This window comes from Oreochromis aureus, linkage group 4, assembly GCF_013358895.1.
Source record: "Oreochromis aureus strain Israel breed Guangdong linkage group 4, ZZ_aureus, whole genome shotgun sequence".
NCBI classification, from domain to species: domain Eukaryota; kingdom Metazoa; phylum Chordata; class Actinopteri; order Cichliformes; family Cichlidae; genus Oreochromis; species Oreochromis aureus.
The window spans coordinates 12,595,686-12,614,924 of NC_052945.1; the positions used below are offsets into that span (position 1 = coordinate 12,595,686).

The following is a 19,239-nucleotide window of genomic DNA, read 5'->3' on the forward strand; positions in this document are numbered from 1 at the left end:
ACCCATCAGTTTTCAGTATGAAAATGTTGACAGCAGATTGAAAACAAGTGTCCTTGTTTTTTGCAAACTGGGCAATTCTGCTGTAGTTTATCACTCAGATCAGAGAGACAGCTTTCCAAGACGAATGGCTGACTGAATGGATGTGGAGGAGAGTTGCACCCAGCCTTGCTATACTGAGAAGAGATGATGGGTGTGCATGAGGGAGTATAGACCAAACTGGCAGTGGTTTATGCTGACTCTCCAACCATCCATCTACCACAATCTGTAGCTAATCAATCTAAAGTTAGAGACAACAAGAATAGAGTATACAGTAAACCTACACAGTAATTGGTCTTTGCATGTGCACGCTGTACAAGTCATAGTTCAGGTGTTATACACAGTGGCTGTACACAGTGCAGTTCTTACAAAGTTGTCTTTTTTTGTTACAACCACACCTCTAACCATATACACATTTGGATTTAAACTACACAACAAATATAAAACGGGTCAATGAACTTTTTTTTTTGCTTCTAATAAGAGTCTAAAAACAAGAAGGAAACCTGTAGAAGGAGACACTCTAAAGTACCTATCATTTAAATAGACATTGCACCAAAGTCAAACGCTTCTAACATGCCAGTTATTGAAGTTTCTTTTGTTTGTTTGTTTTTTAAAGCAGCAGTGTATCATACAGTTTTAAGTAACTGGCCACTAAAGTCATTTTCCGTCACTGTCAAGAGACCTCCCTTGACAGTAAAAAGGCTGTCATTGGCTCTGTAAACTTTGGTTGTTTTATTGTTGGTGATTCATTTAAGGATCATTTCTGTGAAACTTCTATTCATTTGGATGCTAAAGCTGCCCTCCTCTCACCCCACAAGCATCAAGCCTCATTTTCATCTAAATAAGAATCGATCTCTCCTGCTGTGCACCGTCCTCCCTTACTCACAGCTCTCACGGTCACAACCCCACTTGTCTTCTCTTTGCTTGTTCCTATGCTAGAGAGCACAGGGACAAGCATCACTCTCCTGAATACATTTAGATGGAAAATTCACCATACTCCATGTTTGAGATCACAACTGCAAAGCAGAGGAAGTCATTTACTCTTATTTAATGCTGGCAAAAGGGGGGCGGGGGGATTTCTTGCTGTAGTCATCAGAGAAGCAAATTAAGCATGAACATTAATGAGTAAATGAGTCCAAGACATCGGAGAGACAGCGAACAAAGCTTTGACTGACTGGTACAATGTCAAAGCTTCGTTCTGCATCAGTGACCAAGCCAAACGCAAGAGATGGGGGTGAGTCACTGTGGGGGAGGGGCCTCCTCCTGAATGGTCAGGGGACACTGATGAAGTGAAATAGATGCGGCACCGAAAGGAGAGCAAATGTGACTGAGGATGAGCATATGAACCCTGAATAATCCCAAATAGAAATCCACCTGTATTCAATTGCTTGCGGTTTTCCGGCAGTACAACTCAATTCAAGCTGCTAATGTATTTCATTTCTGCATAGGTTTACTGACATCATTTATACTATACTGACCATGCGTACTTACCAAATTCTTTTGGTTATCATTGGTGAGAATAATTACAGTATAGTATAGTAATAGTCAAACCACTTCAAAAGCTGTCACATCAAATGCACGCCATTACTTTTCACTCATTGAAGACAATATTAGTTTTTGACTTTGATACAAATCACCTCAGACAGGTTATCAGTTCCTGGATGTTGGGATTTCTTGCGGGGTTTTTTATTTTTTATTGATGAACAGGTAGTAACCTTTATTTTGCAGGATTGTGAAAATCTTTCACAAACATCTTTTTCTTATTATCTGTCGGTCCAGTCTTAACAGTCACCGGTTTTACAGGCGAGAACGTACTTAATTAAACCTTGACGGGAAAAACCGCGCTGGCGATTTACCAAGCTTATCACAACTTTATATAGCCAGCTACTGCCATCTGCTGGTCAAGTACAAGCATTACCTGAACAACGCCTATCACCATTTCTACTTCTGAGTGAAACAGCTTTATTTGACTTGGAAAACATTAGAGTTGACTTTGTCATGAAACAAGACATCAAATAAAGAAAATCACATACCGGTCAAATTAACAGAGACACATACAAGCATAATATATAAGCCAAACAAAGCCATGGGTAATCAGAAGCCAGACTGCTTATGATTTCCTTCCTTATGAAGTTGCAGAGGATAAATGTGCTGTCATAAGATTCCTGAGCGGGTCAGATGAAAGATCCTGAAATCCAGCCTCTGCCGCTGGTAGTAAAAGAAATCATATTGGTCAGTCAGTTCATTAAACCCTTGTTGAATATGCCTAAACAATTGCATGCTAAAAAAATAATGACAAAATTATTACCCAGCCGGCCACTAGTTTCTTTCACCAATAACTGAGAGTGTGTTTTGATAGACAGAAGCTCTCTAACCATCTTACATTGTGTGTCCATCTACAGGCAAAAAAGAAGAAGAAGAAGAAGAAAAAACAAAACCTTACTGCATAGCATTTACAAAACAGATGAAAATAGTTCTGAAGTTAAGGGGTTTTTATTTGATTAGATCCTCTTCCTATTTGACTGTTGATGTATATGCTCTTAAAATTATGCCAGGGATAAAACACAAACGGTTAATAATCACAATAAAATATAAGCAGCAATAAGAGTTAAAGTTTGTAACTTAGATGTTAAGGGCCCAAAAGCTAGCACATGTACTCTGGTTAATCAAGGATGTGTAGCTCACATTGCTTTCAGGATTTCTAGTGACGATGAAAAAGAAAAAAAAAAAAAAATTCCAACATACAATCATGGACATGGTGTGAAGTAGGGGTTGTTGTTTACACAGGACAGCCTGGTAGTCAGGTTTACTCTGTATGAAAAGGTGCTGTGAGGACTGGGCCACTGATGTAGACTCTAGCGATACACCCGTCTCCTGGCCATGCTCCACCTTCCTGAAATGAATAAAGAAGCAGATTACCAAGAAAGTTTTGAGAAGACAATAATGGCGCATTAATGGAGCCAGTGATATAGTAATTCTTCAACAAGAACAAATATATTCACATTTCCAGTTCCTTTGCTTTGTTTCTGTGTTTGTTCAGCAGTGCCTCCCAAGATTCGCTTTCAGCCTGAAGCCTAAAACACAAGAGGTAGTTTAAAAAAATTATGTTGCTTTAATGAATACCATGTGGCTGACTGGTAATTTCTTTAAATGGATATAAGGGCATAAAGTTAATAAGAACAACATGCCTGTTAATGGCTCTTTGGTATTTTTCCATGGCTTTTTGCACTGCGGGGTTACTTGATCTAAAAGAAAACAGAGGCAAAAAAAACACTAGAAAGTAATCAGTAAGTAGGAAAAAAGAAAAAAACTTATAATCCATGTGAATTACTGGATACATGAATTACAACTACAATACCTAGCTGCACTAGAAGGTTGTTGATGTGTTTCATTATGTATGCTATCGGCCAGGCAACCCCACTCTTTCTGGATGTGCTCAACTATACAAAGAAAGGCCAGGAAAATAAACAGAATATTTCTGTATCATACAATAAAGAGCCTCAAATCCAATGTACATCAAATGAACACCAACCTTGTTTTTGAAAAGTCTCCAATGAGGCATTTGGCACTGACTGAAGCTGATTTTGAGTTCTTCCTATTGCCAACTAGGGATAAAACAGATGATTAGGTGGATAACCTTGAGGAGTCTTGGTAATTCACTGCATGTGCTCCACTAAGGTAATGCAACCAAGATCTTTCCAGTCAACTGTGATTGTAGCTGAATGATTTTACACAAATGGGTTTATTTCTCCATTTAGTCAGTCAACTTTCTAAATGTGCAGTACGTTTAAAACCACACACACAAGCTTTTGCAGTGAGATGAACAGTATGACATTGCCCCTAGTTATTTAAGTTTTCAGTTTGTTATAGCTAATGTTCTTAAGGTCATACCTTCATCGAAGCCTCCATTAATTTCACGATCCTCTCATGGTGTGATAAGGATGTACTTATGTTTCCACACAAAGCTGTCATAAACACATAAATAAATATTTATAATGCAGGAAAAAAAGAAGAAGAAGAAGAAAAATAATTCCATGACCATACTTTACAATGGGCATACAGCCTCACATCTCACCCTGATATGGATCGGGAAGGGCAGGGAGAGATCTTCGGCTTATAGTAGACCTCCTCCAGGATTTCCTGTGTGCAGTGGGGCTCACAGAGGAACCTGTAGGCCCATCAATGTTTTCTGGCTGAACCTCTTGGACGTCTATGTCTTGTTGCCCTTTTGCTACATCTGGCGTCTCTGTTATGGGTGACATCATGTCGGTACGGGGAGACTTGGGTGGGGGAGATGTACCGGGACTTGTGGGAGAGCATCTTTTCGAAGACTGTTTCCCTGGGTTGGCCTTGGTAAACATAGGTTGAAAAACATTACATTTAGCACGAGTGACGTTGTTAGCTTAAATTTAAGTTAAAATGCCTTACCTCACTCTGGCTGTCAGCTAAGGCGACACTTCCGCAACTGTAAGAACATTTTGGGAATTTAAAAGACAACGCCACATATGCAAAAATACTAACAATATACATTTGGATAAAATAAATTACTATTACGTGTCGCTGAAAACTTTACATTGCTAAGCAACGGCAAACTACAGTGATTTTCGTTCAGCAAACCTCTGTCAGCCATAAGCCTTTAAGTAAAAATACTTAATTCATCAACTCCTGTTTATAATAAACTGCTTGCGTTTGCCGTTATAAAGCAAGATACGTACCCGTCTAGCCCAACTTCCAAATCCTTTTCCGCCATTTTTCTTTCAAATAGTTGTTCACCCAGCGCGCCCAACAGACCACACCCCTCAAGGGAAGAAAGCAGCATGGGAAATGTAGTTTGGCATTAACATACAAACGAGATCGCGGCCAATATGTGAATGTCCTCGAAGCATTTAAACATAGTTAACAAAGCGGTCCACCTTTATTTTCAGTGTAGTTACAGACATTGACTTTTGAATAGAGATATGATGGTCTTGCTTTCGGGAAAAGTGTTTAACTTTGTAAGGTTATTAGGAGCGGTGTGGTGCACGGGATGTGCAAAGGCTGTGTGTAGAACACAAGACAAGACATGTAGTTTTGCATATTCCCGAAGAGATGTGTCCCATTTTTTTTTTTTTTTTACATATTAAATATCACAGTGAAGTAAAATATGTGGCTCCACAATATGCCTATAATGTAATGACATGTAGAAATTCAGGCTACAAGTTCGACCTACTGGGGTTGCCCAATTTAAATGATCAGCTCCATACCTGGTCTTTTTTGTAAAACCTGGCTGAATTTCTGTTGATTATCTGAGGATTTTCTGGTGCTTTGTGACCTCTGAATTTTAGGCCTTTTGCTTAATCTCCTTTATGGTATTTCCTGACTGTTGGCAATTTTAGTTTAAAGTTAAACCGTTGTTATTCGACAAAAAGCACTCTGTAATACATTTCATTTTGTTAAGCAATAACTATGGATAACAATCAGCTCTTGCTGGGACATTTACGCCAAAAATTCTCCTCTAAGTCAGAAGCCACCTAGTTAAATTGGAGTATAAGTGATTAATATTGCAACCACCTCTCTTGCACAGATCTTGTCATTCATGTGCTCCCTTTATCCAATCAATACACAAACACTTACCCAAGCTTTTTAGCGGACCACTAACCTGTGATGATACATTGCATATCACTTTTCCTGTTAAGGTTTCAGTTTCTGTGCTTCCTCTTTTCATTGCAATTAATTTATACCATAATGGATCCAGCATTTCCCTACTGGTCACTCTAATCTGTATATTCACATCCTAGTAATCTTTCTAAAAATCAATCTCTATCTCTATCATAGTTCAAAATTATAGAGTTGCAGTGAAAGCATTTTTTTTTTCTTCATTTGTTTACAGCAGAGTTTAAGGTTCACTGGCCCCTGGTTGGAATGTGTTCATAGCTGCCAAGTCACCTTCATGTCAAGTGTACACGTGTAAAAATATATAAAATTGTATGCACTATCCATATACAAAACAGTGTGAAATGTTAAAAATTCAAGTGATAAACAAGTTCAACCATTTCAAAAGATTTTTTTTCACTTTTTTTTTTTTAAATGACCTTTTCAAAAAATAGTGGGACTATTTGTTACATTTCAAAGGGCTAAAATGTTCCCCTGATCAGCAAGTTTAAGAAACACAAATACAGTTATTTAGGACTTAATATACATGTTAACTGTGAAACCTTGACAATGAGGAAAATTACCACTAACTGTGTTTAAATCTGTCACTCCATCTGTCTTTTCATTAGTAAAGCAGAAAATTAGCCCTGGCAGCTGATGAAAAGCTAAAGCCAACTTCTGACACCTTTCCCATTGTCTATTCTTGACACTGTCTGCATATATAAGCAAATTTTAGATTTTATGGCCCAGTAAAGGGGAAAGATTTTGAGTAATTGGTACAGTACTTGATCCACACTGAAATCCAAATTCTTCCTAATCTTTTTGAGAATGGTGGTTTGTTAAAGATGCTTTACTTTGCTCAAAGATTATGTACGGTGTTTTTCTATGACCGACATGTAGCCTTGTTAGATCAGTCAGCAAGTAAACAAAAAGTTCATGAGCTCTTAGTCATCTCTGATAACCTGAAGCTAGGTGAAATGGCACATTTGTTTTGGCCAGTGTCACAAGTCCCATGAGATAAACGCTTTCAATAATAACCTTCTTTGTACATTTAGATTGTACTACAAGTGCCTAACCACGCTTTACTTACCTATCTTAAGAAACAGGATTTTTCATGACCAGTTGGACATGGTCAACCTTGACAAAACACGTGGCAGACTTCATAATTTGTATTAAGTCTTTATAAGTCTGTTAAAGATGTTTCCACTTTTTACAAAATCAAGGAGGGGAATCAAAAAAATCCAAAACACTTTCCCAATTCTCTTGGAGAATGCCCCTTTTTGTGCCTGTATGTTTCACTCTGGCTGGCACAATCTCACACTCCACTCAATACTGCTGTCTTCATGGCGTTTTGTAACAGTGGTGAGCAACAGATAAAGAAAGAGAGAAATGTGGAAAAAAATGAGTCATGAGGAAAAGAATTAAAACAATTCAAACATAGACTTGATGAAAATACAGAAACACAGATGGTTAAGGAGGAGGGCAGGGCAGGACATAGGAAGCGATACACAGTGTGCAGTATTGTACGCCATGACTGTCTCAGCTGTCCCGTATTTTTCACAACAGCTTTTCATTCTCTTCCTCTTCCAACATCATCTCTCCCTTTACAGTTTGGTTGGTAAAGGCAGTGGTTGCTGTTGGCACCAAGTTTAAGAAGGCAGCCTGAGAGTTCCTTTGCCCAGCAGGAACTGCAAGACACGGTCCACCAGCAGAGCAGCAACAAAGTCCACCACCAGAACCTGGGCAATGATGAATTTGAACTGCAAGGAAGTAGACAGGTTAATCAGGAGGTATATAATTATTATAAGGATATTAAAACAAAACAATGCATAGTTAAACAATGTCAGCTCACCTCAGTTGGAATATCTACAAGAGCAAACTGTTCATTGAATTCTGGTGAGGATCCAGTAAGAAGTCCCACAATTGCTAAACCTGACAAAGCGATACTCCACAGTAGAGGTCGATTCTCGCTAAGAGACTCCATGAAGGGGTGACCCTAACATGCACAAAGACAAATGCTTTGAGTCTTCTATATAAACTCTTTAAAGATGCAGCAATAACAAATATTAATACTAAGGATAAATACCTTGTAGTTAATGGCAAAGGTGGCCATCTGCATGGCCATTGACATGATGTACACGGTGCTGTTAATTAGACTTGGTTCAAACTCTTTATACAGATCTACAAACTGCTCCGCTCTGCAAATGAGAGGACACAATAAAATATAAAAAAATTAAACATTTTGGACAACTATACAAAACTATAAAATTAAATAAATTAGGTAATGTAATCAGGTAAAAATTAGAAACAAATCAGAAGCAGGTTAAGCTAGGATGTTAAATTCTTCTTTTGCCTTGACATTTAAAAGGCAAAAGCGATCCTCAGTCAAGTCGTTTAAGAGGCCTGTGGCCCTTACAGCAAGCACATTTTTTGTCTTTAGAATTGTACAAAGAACACATATAAAGCAATGAGTTACAAAAATTTGGAAGCTCTTTAGGAGACCTATGCAATAAGACATTTAAAGACAAATTAAAAACATTTTATATCCAGTTGTATAACATGCAGATAGGAAAACAAAAAGTGAAGTAACATGAATGATTTTCCCAGTTTAAGTAAAAATACTTAGCTTCAATATTTGATGAGCCTTAGAAAATATTACTATCTAATGAATATTTGTTGTTGAAACGCCATAAATACAGATTTTTTTTTTTTTTTAAAACATCAAATTATTTTTATTGACACAAACTGCTGCTCACTACTGATAGGATACAGTCTGGGCTGATTTTGGAGAGAGAAAAAAAATCTATAATCTATTCCATTACATCTGGAATTTATATGTGAAAGAATGAAAGTTCAAACCATGTCTGAACAATACTAACAATGTAAACAATTAACTGTAAAAGTGATTTTATTTATTTATTTGTTAATTTATTTTTTGTCTTGTTGTCCCTTTCTGTCTAAATTTGATTTACCTGGGCGGACTTCTACTTTGTGCCTCTTTGTAAAGGTAAACAAGACTGCAGAAGTGAACAGCAAACTGCAGGAGCACAGTCAACACTGTATACAGATTGAAGATGTTTGGTAAGGGCCGCTCTCGAGACAGTGTTTTCAGTGGCTAGACAAAGAGGAAAAGAGGTTCTTAGTTTGACTGTAATTGAAAACAGTGAACAGATGTCATGGTAGAAGAAAAACATTAGGTTAATATTCTCACCTTTGACCTAGAGATGAAAAGGAAGCATCCAGCCAAAAGGAGACCTTGCAGAGTTGCTTGGAAATCACTGAACTTTACTCCCTCGAGGTAGAGGACAGACTGACTGTAGGCCAGCACTAGAGCATTGAGAGCAAGGATCTTGAACATCTGGAGTGTTGTTACCAGAGTGCAACGGCCTTGCTTTATTACATGGCAGACTGGGGGCAAACACAAAATAACGAGTTTCAGTAATGGGAAGCATCATTATGGTTTGATCGGTGTAGATTATGAAAAGAGATTAAATCGAAAGGTTGTGTAACTTACTGCACTGTATGGAAGAGAGTTTTGAGGTGAAGGGAGCAGCAATGGAGGCATCACCTAGCTTCACTACTTGTACCTGATCCTCTTCAAGTTCACGCAGGACTTGACTGATCCTCTCCTGTTCCAGAAAAACCCTGATATTAACACCAGTGTACTACAACTCTTATTACTCAAGTAAAAGTCAAGTTAATGACCTTTTCTAGGAATAACATTTTTTTAAATTATCCCTAGATAGATAGGTAATTACAGAGAGGAATAGACTAGCAGGACAGACTAGCGTGCTGCATTCAGTAGACTAATGAATATAAATTGGTTTCAAGAAGAGTCATTGGAGTTTAAGCAAATTACAGTTACACACTTTTTGTGCTGCAAGCTGCTCTTCTCTCTGGGCCATCACCCTTTGTCTGGCGGCCCTTGAGCTTAGTTTGCCTCCTGAAGTGACTGGTGGTAAAGGTCTGGTTTCTGATGTGGATGACTCCTTTTCTCTTCCACGTTTCTTTTTTTCAGGCATGCGCTCAGGGGCATTGGCTAATAGTGCAACACCTGAGGTAGGAGGAAAAAAAAGTAATAATTGCAATCTGCTGGTGTCATAAATGCTAACTCAATTATAGCTGATAAATCTTACCTATGTGAGCATGTTTCAGAGCTCCCACATCATTTGTACCATCACCGCACATCAGTGTCACATAACCCAGCCCCTTCAGACTGGTGATCACAAATTCCTGAAACACAGTGTATGAGTAAAGTATTGTTACAAACACTGCCAGTATTTCCTGAAATGCATTTCAACAAACCCCAGAGAAGTCTAACCAAATTTGTTCCAGTTACTACCTGTTTTTTTTACAGGTAGTATCTTCCAGTAAAATGCCTCCGTTTTGAATGCACTACAGACTTCTGAAACTACTACCTGCCTGTACTATGTGATAGGTCCCACTGTAATATTCTTATTACTATTAAGAAACAATTCAGATTTTAAACTTTGACACCAACAAACTGATAACTAGTGCTTGACATAGACAACAACAAATGATTGCCTCACTCCACTGAGGGTTTTTTTCCCCACCCCTTTTTTAAAACCTGTTAAGCTACTTTCCCATGGTTGCATATAGTGGCACACTAAATGTAACCCAGAGATAAATTTCTATGAGTTGATCTTTTGAAATGTTTTAAAAGTATGAATCATAACACTATTAAGGGATCCAATGGTGCTTAAGGCCCTACCTTCTGTTTTGGACTGACACGAGCAAACACTTGAATGTGAGGCAACAGGGTGTGGAGTAGCCGGGGATCACAGCTCAATTTGGCCAGCCCTTCCCCTGTTACACATAAGTCAAACTCGTGCACAAATGAAGAAATGGATGGCGGGGGCAGTGGTGCACACACGGTGCCATCAATGGATTCCCATTGCCATTTACCTGGAAAAAAACATAATTTTAACACATAACACGTCTTGTTCTTGATCTAAACACCTAGGCCGTTATTTGAGTAACACACGTAGTTCTATAACGCAATACTCATCTTACCTTGATTAGAGCTTGGCTGTAATATAAGTGTGTGTTCTTTCTGGATGAAGTGGAGCTCTCTTGCCACATGACATGCCGTTAAAGGGTTATCACCTGTGATCATGACAACCTGAAAGAAGACAGATGTATTAAGCATCTTAAAACATTACTCAGTATATTTGTGTAATTTTGCAACATCTGGTTATTTACATGATGAGATGCTTCTTGGATCTCTCTGATGACAGCTTTGCTGTCGTTCTTAAGTGGACAAGACACGACCATGAACCCAGCAAAATGAAGGTCACACTCCAGAGCATCGCGACTCATCTCCCGAACCTTTGTGATCACCCATAAACAATCAGGTCAGTTCCAAACAAATTTATTTTCAGATAAGACAATATCTGAACATTCTGAGTAAAATGAAACAAGAACCTGCTGATGACTAAGGTGTCCCATCTCTTTGTAGCCCAAGGCCAGCACTCTAGCTCCCTCCCGTGACATTTCCTTGTGCACTTGGTCATAACTTGCAGGACATTCTGCAAACTACAATGACAGACATGTTAGGATATACTTGATTATGCTATAAGACATGAGTATTTTTTTCAGGATGTCAGCCTATACCATTCCTCTGAGTGTCTCTGGAGCGCCCTTAACAGTTGATATGTAGCAGAGTTCAGTGGAGCCAAGTTTCTCATAGGAGGCCAGGACAGACATCCTCTTTAGAGCGCTGGCAAAATGGAAACGCTGGTGGATCTTAAGTCCCTGGGTTTTAATGCCTCGCGGGAATACCTTTTCATCTGGTCAAAGAGACAAAAGTTAGCATTGTGTAAAAGACAGATGTGCCCAAATACTAACATTTGCTGTAAAAGTACAGTGGTATTTAAAAAAATCAGCATTGCTTTAAGATAAACTACAAGCTCAACACAATGGGTATGGTAATGCAAACATGAGAAAATTTGAAAAGGAAACATTACAAGCCATTTCCCTGCACTGTAAATCTGAAGGGATTACTTTCTGGTACCTTTTGTAAGGGTCCAGTCAGCAGCAGTCAGCATGGCCTTTTCTAGTGGATCTCCAACTAGCTGTCCATCATCCATAGTGACCAGTGAGTGACAGGTGGCCACCACCCTGTGTGTCTCAACCGGAATCTCAGATACAGGCATCACCTCTTTCCCCTCTCTGTCATAAAAAAAAATAAGCTCCACATAAAGTAAATGTATGTAAATATTAACCAACCTAAAGTACAGTGTAGTATGCTTTGTCATTGTGCTTCATAATTTTTGCTGTAATGGCAAAACAGTAATAGCGGCGGTGAAGTGTTTACCTAAGACCGGCTACTCCTCGTACTACCAGACTATCACTGGTGAGTGTTCCTGTTTTGTCAAAACAACAGATCTCCACTTTCCCAGCAAATGGTATCCTGAAAGGCTCTGTGCAAAATACATCTGAGGAGTAGAAAAAGAAGAATGAAACATTGCTGTTACAAGTTTTGTTTTATAAGCTGCCTTTCCAAGTATTCACAAGTTTTCACATCTAAATCTAATCTAAATGCCTAAATGTTCGAAACTGACCATCTAAACAAAATCATAAGAATTTGTTCAGCTTTTTATTTTGCCATTTTTCTTTCTCATATGTAACAGATAGCAAGAAACTGTCCGTTTCACATGGAAATACTGTGGGTGCATTCAGGCTTGACACAGACTTTGTGCTATGGAGCTGGCAGGGTAAAACTGGTTTAATATCTGATCAAACTATTGTGGCCGTTTTCCTTTTCACATATAGCGCTGATATCTAGGAAAGTTAAAGGCTATAGTGCACATCTTATATTCAGCAAACAAACACAACTCATGCACACAGACTTACAAAGTTTAGCTAGGGCGATAAGAGATGTGTTAACTGCTAGAGAAAGCTCTATGGGGAGTTCTGGTGGAACCACTGAGGTGAGGATAAGCGTGCACTCCAGAAAGAGCTTGTATCGGTTCCTGCTGAGGTCCTTGGTCCCTAATGGGATCAAAGCACAAGTACATTATTTAGATGCAATTTTTTCCAGACACATGACGTGTTAGTTATGAACTACATCTCAGTGAGCTCATTCGTGGCCTCTCACCTTCAACCCACACATAAACAGCAGCAGCAATGGCAAACACAAGAAGGAAGAGAATGAAGATGAAGGTCTCCAGGTTGTTTGCTGTCACTCTCTTCACACCAAAGAGAATTGTCCTTAACAGTTTACCCTAGAGGCAAGTTTGACAACACACATTTAACACAGTTTCGGGTATGACATAACACAGACTATAGATTGCTATCAAAACTAGAATATAAATGCAGTAAGCAAATTCCTGACCTGAGAGGTGTAGAATCCTGTTCTCAGTACGTAGGCTACACAACCATTGTCTACCGCTGCACATAAAGAAGAAGACTTTAAAGCATGCACCTCATTTTAAAAAGATACATAATACATGTAATCATTTATAGAAAATGGAATTGGGACTTACGCTTGAGTCCAGCACTAGCTTTTAAAGGCGGGCTATGCTGAACTACTTTAGTCCCACCAGAGATGACATGGAGGCGAGAGTCTGTCTGAAGATCCAGGATTCTTTCTGGGTCCAAGTCCTCAATTGGCTCCTGATCACCACAAAATTTTAGCGATTAGCTGAGCTACACAAACACTAATGCCATTTTGAACAATTAGAGATTGTAATCACCTATACGTTTCTAACCTTCATCTGGGGCACAGATTCTCCAGTTAGCATGGCCTCATCCACAATACAACGACCCCTAAGCAGCAACACATCACATGGGACCAAGTTGTCCTGTGGCGAGCGCCCTATTAGGTAGAGAATATACATTTAAACACAGCTAAACAGAGTTAAGTTGATTTTGTTTTGAGAAATCATGAAAACATTGACTGGAGACTCACCAATTGAGACAATGTCTCCAGGGACAAGTTCATCACTAGAAATATGTCTCCACTTCCTGTTGCGATATACCTGTCACAAAATACATGTATTTAATATGGGCTACTTTAAATACTTTCACTGATTAAACAAAACATTGCAAGAATCCTTGATTAGCTTGCTACCAAATCTCAAATCAACTAAGGCAAGAGAACTACAAATCACAACGAACTGCGTATTTATCCCACAACAAGTACATTCCTTATAAGAACGAACTGTTCACTTAGCAACTAATATATTTCAGATGTTGACATGTTATAATAATTAATTTATTGGCTTGTCTGCAATACTGACAATAATGTTTTTTTCTTTATACTTTCAAAACATATGATACAAAACAATAAAATACATCAACCCTACCTGAATCATGTAGGGCTTGTTTCCCATGCGGCGAATCTCTGACATATTTCTCATTTGCTGCTGGACCAGAGATGCCTCAAATGCCACCAGCATGAACAGCGTGAAAACACTGTAGTACCAGTACTCATCCAGGCACCACAACCCCACACAAAACACCTGATAGATGGACGAAGGTGCGTAACAACACATGAATGCGACAATATTTTTATATTTTAAAAAAAATAAAATAAAACCTGTCAAATACTTCCACACATACAGACATACCTGGAAAACAAAAAAGGGAGCTGTGGCCCTTTCTTTGAAGAGCTCCAGAAAATCTGGAACAATCATTTCAGCACGATTGGTGCCATAACGCTTCTCTGCAGCTTTGAGCTCAGTCTCCTCCTGGTAGCCACGCCAGGATTGAAAGTAGCCCAATGGGTTAATTATGGGAAATGCTATTGGAAGGAAACATTTCTTTTCTTTGTAGTCAAAGGTGTAGCGGATCTTTTGAAACTCGAAAGACAGAGTTCTTTCCCCGTTTTCATCCTGTTGGACAGAATAAGAAATTGTATACTGAAACTAAAGCATTCACAAAAAGGCTGAAAGGCATTTGATACTCCTTACACTTTTCACATCATGTCTAATTATAGCCATATATATATAGTGTTTTATAATTAATTAATAAACAAATATTCGTTTTAGTTCTCTCAAGTGGGGAATATTTTAGAAAAAGATCCAACAAAGTTGTGGCCTTTTCAGTATAAACTGAAAATGGTTTATCTCCAGTAAACCAGTGTATCTGCTATGAAAGCGAACCTAACACTGAGCACTTTGTCAAGACTGCAGAGACAGCAAGACAACACTTTCCCATTTAACTTCTGTTACTACTCAAACACGATACATGGGACTATCAACGCTGCAGACTTCAAGCTATTAAAATTATTTTCCTTGCCTAAAGTAAAACCAAAAACCTTCTCAGAAGGTTCATTCAAAAGCAGCATTCATAAGAAAGTGACAAAGGAGACCGTGTTGCTTCATTGTTGCTTGGGATTTGTCAACAGGAAGCATGCTCCAGAACAACAACAAAATCCACATAATTTCAGAGGATGCCAGGAGTAAATTTTGTGCACTGACCTGGTCCCTCTGTAGTGCTACTAGCTCCGCGGAGCCATTGTTGGGGGTGGGTATGACCTTTGCCAGCGTAGCCTTTTCTGGGTCTGGCTCCTGCAGACGTCAAAAAAGACAGGTGACAAATTCACACACAACAGTCACACTTATTTTTGGCATAGTCATGTGCCTCATGAATTTTGTTCCTCTAAAATAAAGCATTCCCTGATGTACAGCAAACATGAATTTCAGGCAGAATGTGAAAATGCACTTGTTCATTATATTTTGTGGGCTTTTAGTCTTTATTGTATTAAGAAAGTAAAGAGAAGACAGGAAAGCACAGTAAGTAGCCTCAGGGCAGATTTAACCTGCTAAGCTATACTGGGACCTCAATATGAATTTATACTTAACTTTTACGTCTGACTGTAAAATTGAGGTTGATTACGTTATTGATGAAAATATAACTTTGATTTTGTGAAGGGGAAACTATTCTTATGCAGCTGCTTGCTAAGTAAACACAGAAATGCTGCGCACCAGTTTTCTTTTTTTTCCTCAAATTAGGTTTGCTTTACTTAGTTGGACATAAAAAAACAAACAAATAAGATTTTGCAAATATTTCACAGACTCATTGCTTTTCTGTACACAGACCACTTGTGTTTAGATACATAATACGCCCAACAGTTATTGGTGTGGAGGTTTCGATCCTAGTTAAGAAATGTTCCTATATAAACTCTCAGCAATAAGTCAATACTATAAAATCTCCCATTGGTAGGATTAATAAAGTCACGTAGGTTTTTACGCCTTTTTTGGTCCACATCTTCCCCGTTTTAGAACATAGTGAATTTGGAAATAATTTCCAAAAGTATGCTGAAGACTTTAAATGAATGTACTAAATGTTGTAGCGAAGATTTAAAATACGCTTTTATGAGGGAAATGTGGAGATGTACGGTGAAAGTTTGGTCATTTGTGTCCATGAAATTAGTGCAGTGATTATAACCCAGAAAACCTGTTCTGCTCCACTGGTTTCAGACACCTGTACCTGCACTTGAGCTCATGATGTTCCTGACCTTTGACATAGACAAACACAGAAGGGCAAAACAGTGGGGTCTATCTGGATATCAGCAGGATTAATAAGATATTCATTAATTATGTTTACCTTTGAACAAGTGAGCCAACAATGCGCGTGCACAGACCAATAACCAGAAAGTGCTGTGAGGACGTGCGCGATCCCGATAGCGGCTAACGCCAGGAGGCCTGCCTCTGGATAATCTGAGGCACCGTACACTCCTAGCCATACGTACAGCCAGCCCGGGTAGAGAAAAGCCAGAAACGGGAGCACAGTGCCGTGCAGCAGTCGGGGCCTTCGCCTGTACATTGTCACCGAGCTCACCAGCTCATCGCCGGTGCCGCTGTCATGCTGGTTATGGTTCACAGAGGGGGCCATTTGCAGCTCACCCGGTCCCCGGATTCCGTCTGCAGCCATTCTCCCGTCTTTCTTGGTGTCGTTCATCGTACTGTGCTAGCCCCTCTGGCCCCCTCTATCATCCACCACCACCCGTCGTGCTGTAGCCTGTAAAAATACGACTCTACACACGAAACGGTGCGCGGTTCTGCCCTCAGAGCCCGTTTACTGAATCGCTCGCTCCCCCGGCCGTGTCTTCCGCATACGTAACAACGTAAAGACACGTAATGTTCTAGCTGGCACAACGACTTTGAACCGGGAAAAAAGTAACTTTTTTTTTAAACATCCAAATACTTGTAAAGTTTACTGTTTAAAGTAAACATAATAACACTTCTAAATATAGGAGTGTATCTGGAAAAATGTAGGCTTCATTTGCATGTTAATCGCGCAAGTGGCTTTCCCCTTTAAGGAAAGTGACGTCACTATAGGGGCGTAGCAAGAGTGTGTGACTGATGCAATCCTGAACCAATAAGATTATAGAAACATTGGTGTTCCTGTCCAGGCATGGTTCCACATGCAGAAGTACCGGTGGTGTAACCTTGGCTGATTACCGTCCTCGTTTCAAACAACATAAAACAGCAACATGTAAGAATTTTAAATAATCAGTTACACAATATACACGTTGTATTTCCTAGATACAGAATCAGATGTATCTGTAATTACAAGTATTTGCTGCATCCTCCAGAAAAGTACTTTACCGTGTTGAATTTACTGCACACAGGAGTGATAGTACTTATCTGTTCTCATGCACTGGTTTAAATAAATCTGTCACCTTTCAGGCAGGCTGCTATGGATATAACTGCAAAGTACTGCCGTAAAGAAATGGAGGCGTATGGGTTATGTGTAGCCTCCAATCCATCAACATGGCAGCAGAAGTGTCACGAGCTGAAGATGAATGTTGCACAATGTACATCATCACAGTAAGTCCATTTATTTGTTCTATCATTCCTACCCGAGTGATTCTGGCATCCTGCTGTATATGTTTTCCAGGCATATTTTAATCTAACCCCTAACTATGTTAAGCCCGGTCATCCAGAAGATCAGGCAGGAGTGTTCCAGTGAGTTTGTGGAGTTTGAGCGCTGCCTGAGAGAACATCAGGGACAACCTGCCTCCTGCTCGCCACATGTGGCTCGCTTTATGGGCTGTGCAGAGACAGTCGACCTCAGTGGAGTGGGTACGTTTTTCACAAAACTGGCCATATACGTGCTCCTTGAAGAAGGAGCAGTGTTTCTTTTATGGAAATAGCTTGTGCATGCTGGTTTTTCATGCATCATAATAAAAAACAGATTTTGAAGACACTCATGTTTGCAAAAATAATAATAATACTATTGCATGAGATATTGCTTTAGTTGCCAACATACCAAATGATTCTTTTTTCTTTTTTCCAGCTACAAATCCAGTAACTCAACCATCTTAGCACAAGACATCCTCCATTACCAGAAAACACCTGTATCTACACCACTGCCACCAGGTGGGCTGGTTTCAAATGTATTCCGGCCATGTATGTACAGTGGCTGACAGAGTACAGTACTTCCCAATTTGTTTTTGCATATTTGTCACACTTACATGTTTCAGACCATCATCATCATTATTTTAATATTAGGCAAAGATAACCTGAGTAAATACAAAATGCAGTTTTTAAATGATCATTTATTTTGTTAAATCATCATTTAAACCTACCTAACCCTAGCTGAAAAACCTAAATGTAATAACTGATTGTGCTACCTTTGGCAGCAAGAATTGCAATCAAGGGTTTGCAATGGCTGGCAATAAGTCTTTCATATCACTGTGGAGGAATTTTAGCTCAGTCTTTTTTTGCAAAACTATTTTAGTTCAGCTGTGCTGGAGGGTTTTCAAGGATGAATGGCCTGCTTTAAGGTCATGCCAAAGCACCTTTTTGACTAGGCCACTCCAAATCTTCATTTTGTTTTGTTTGTTTTTTGCAAGGTCACACTTGCTTGTGTGTTTGGGGTCACTGTCCTCCTGCATAAACCAAATGCGCTTGATTAGGTGCTTGGGTAATGGAGTCAGACAAATTTGATGTGCACTTGATGACACTTCCATCAGTCAAGTCGTTCAGGTGTTGAAGCAGCAAAGCAGCCCCAAAACATCACACTACCACCACCATGTTTGACTGTTGGTAGGATGTTCTTCTTCTGAAATGGTGTGTTGGTTTTATGATGTTAGGAATTACCTTTTCATGTTTCTTTTTCATGAGTTTAGATAGCTTTTTTTCCCTTAATAAATTAAATAATTTACAAAGTGTGTATTTTATTCTTTATTGGGTTATTGTCTTAAATTTGTTTGATAGTATGAAACATGTAAAGACAACATCAGGAAGTGGGCAAATACTTTTTAACAACACTGTATTTGTTTTCTCAATGTGCCTCGATATGTTAGCTTCAGAAATAGCACATTGATGATAAAGTACTGTGTGAAGAAGAACTTACTGGTCCCAAAAGGAAATTCATAAATTTGCTTTAGTACTGTGGGTTACATGATTGTGTGAAGTATTTAATTGCTGTGTCATTCTCTAATTTCTCATGTAAGTTTTATGATTTAAAAATAAGATGTGTATGCCTCTGAATGTGAGAAAGTCAGGTGTGTACTGTTTTTATTGAACCGTTTCATTAAAAAAAAATGACCTTTGACTTCTAATACTCTTCCGATGTTGTCATCCTGTTATTGTT

At 39.0% G+C, this 19,239-nt stretch overlaps 3 protein-coding genes across 3 annotated transcripts; 1 reads left to right on the forward strand and 2 right to left on the reverse strand.

Moving 5' to 3' along the window:
• Positions 1–1,971: 1,971 nt before the first annotated feature.
• Positions 1,972–4,864, reverse strand: LOC116317630 (kinetochore-associated protein DSN1 homolog). Its single transcript, XM_031736454.2, has 11 exons — positions 4,752–4,864; positions 4,465–4,501; positions 4,112–4,385; positions 3,928–4,001; positions 3,569–3,641; positions 3,395–3,476; positions 3,225–3,281; positions 3,039–3,110; positions 2,782–2,929; positions 2,345–2,432; positions 1,972–2,244 (listed from the first exon to the last, which is right to left on the reverse strand). The coding sequence occupies exons 1-11, from the start codon at positions 4,853–4,855 to the stop codon at positions 2,162–2,164; spliced, it is 1,092 nt and encodes a 363-aa protein (XP_031592314.2). The 5' UTR covers positions 4,856–4,864; the 3' UTR covers positions 1,972–2,161.
• Positions 4,865–6,830: 1,966 nt separating this feature from the next.
• On the reverse strand, positions 6,831–16,881 carry atp13a1 (ATPase 13A1). The gene is made up of 25 exons (XM_031736453.2): positions 16,243–16,881; positions 15,114–15,203; positions 14,262–14,525; positions 13,998–14,153; positions 13,601–13,670; positions 13,401–13,507; positions 13,176–13,305; positions 13,025–13,080; positions 12,788–12,914; positions 12,544–12,681; positions 12,005–12,125; positions 11,702–11,859; positions 11,302–11,477; positions 11,113–11,223; positions 10,891–11,016; positions 10,702–10,810; positions 10,400–10,593; positions 9,804–9,900; positions 9,537–9,721; positions 9,182–9,296; positions 8,879–9,075; positions 8,640–8,782; positions 7,754–7,865; positions 7,520–7,663; positions 6,831–7,427 (listed from the first exon to the last, which is right to left on the reverse strand). Exons 1-25 carry the CDS (start codon positions 16,594–16,596, stop codon positions 7,317–7,319), a joined length of 3,591 nt encoding a protein of 1,196 aa, XP_031592313.1. The 5' UTR covers positions 16,597–16,881; the 3' UTR covers positions 6,831–7,316.
• Positions 16,882–17,017: 136 nt separating this feature from the next.
• LOC116317698 (coiled-coil-helix-coiled-coil-helix domain-containing protein 5) lies at positions 17,018–19,214 on the forward strand. Its single transcript, XM_031736550.2, has 4 exons — positions 17,018–17,133; positions 17,328–17,468; positions 17,572–17,723; positions 17,938–19,214. Coding segments are annotated over exons 1-4 (324 nt in total). The 5' UTR covers positions 17,018–17,131; the 3' UTR covers positions 17,967–19,214.
• The last annotated feature ends 25 nt before the right edge of the window (positions 19,215–19,239 follow it).

Bases quoted from the DNA above. Each gene is read 5' to 3' on its own strand.
- LOC116317698 (XM_031736550.2), top strand. The intron at 17,469-17,571 runs GTAAGTCCATTT...AACTATGTTAAG, and splicing joins GCACAATGTACATCATCACA to CCCGGTCATCCAGAAGATCA. The intron at 17,724-17,937 runs GTACGTTTTTCA...TCTTTTTTCCAG, and splicing joins AGTCGACCTCAGTGGAGTGG to CTACAAATCCAGTAACTCAA.
- atp13a1 (XM_031736453.2), bottom strand. From the start codon at position 16,596: ATGAACGACACCAAGAAAGACGGGAGAATGGCTGCAGACGGAATCCGG. The intron at 10,811-10,890 runs GTAAATAACCAG...GTCTTCTTTCAG, and splicing joins TCCAAGAAGCATCTCATCAT to GTTGTCATGATCACAGGTGA. The intron at 10,594-10,701 runs GTAAGATGAGTA...GTTTTTTTCCAG, and splicing joins ACAGCCAAGCTCTAATCAAG to GTAAATGGCAATGGGAATCC.
- LOC116317630 (XM_031736454.2), bottom strand. From the start codon at position 4,855: ATGCTGCTTTCTTCCCTTGAGGGGTGTGGTCTGTTGGGCGCGCTGGGT. The intron at 4,002-4,111 runs GTGAGATGTGAG...TGTTTATGACAG, and splicing joins CCTTCCCGATCCATATCAGG to CTTTGTGTGGAAACATAAGT. The intron at 3,477-3,568 runs GTTGGTGTTCAT...TTCTTTGTATAG, and splicing joins GGAGACTTTTCAAAAACAAG to TTGAGCACATCCAGAAAGAG.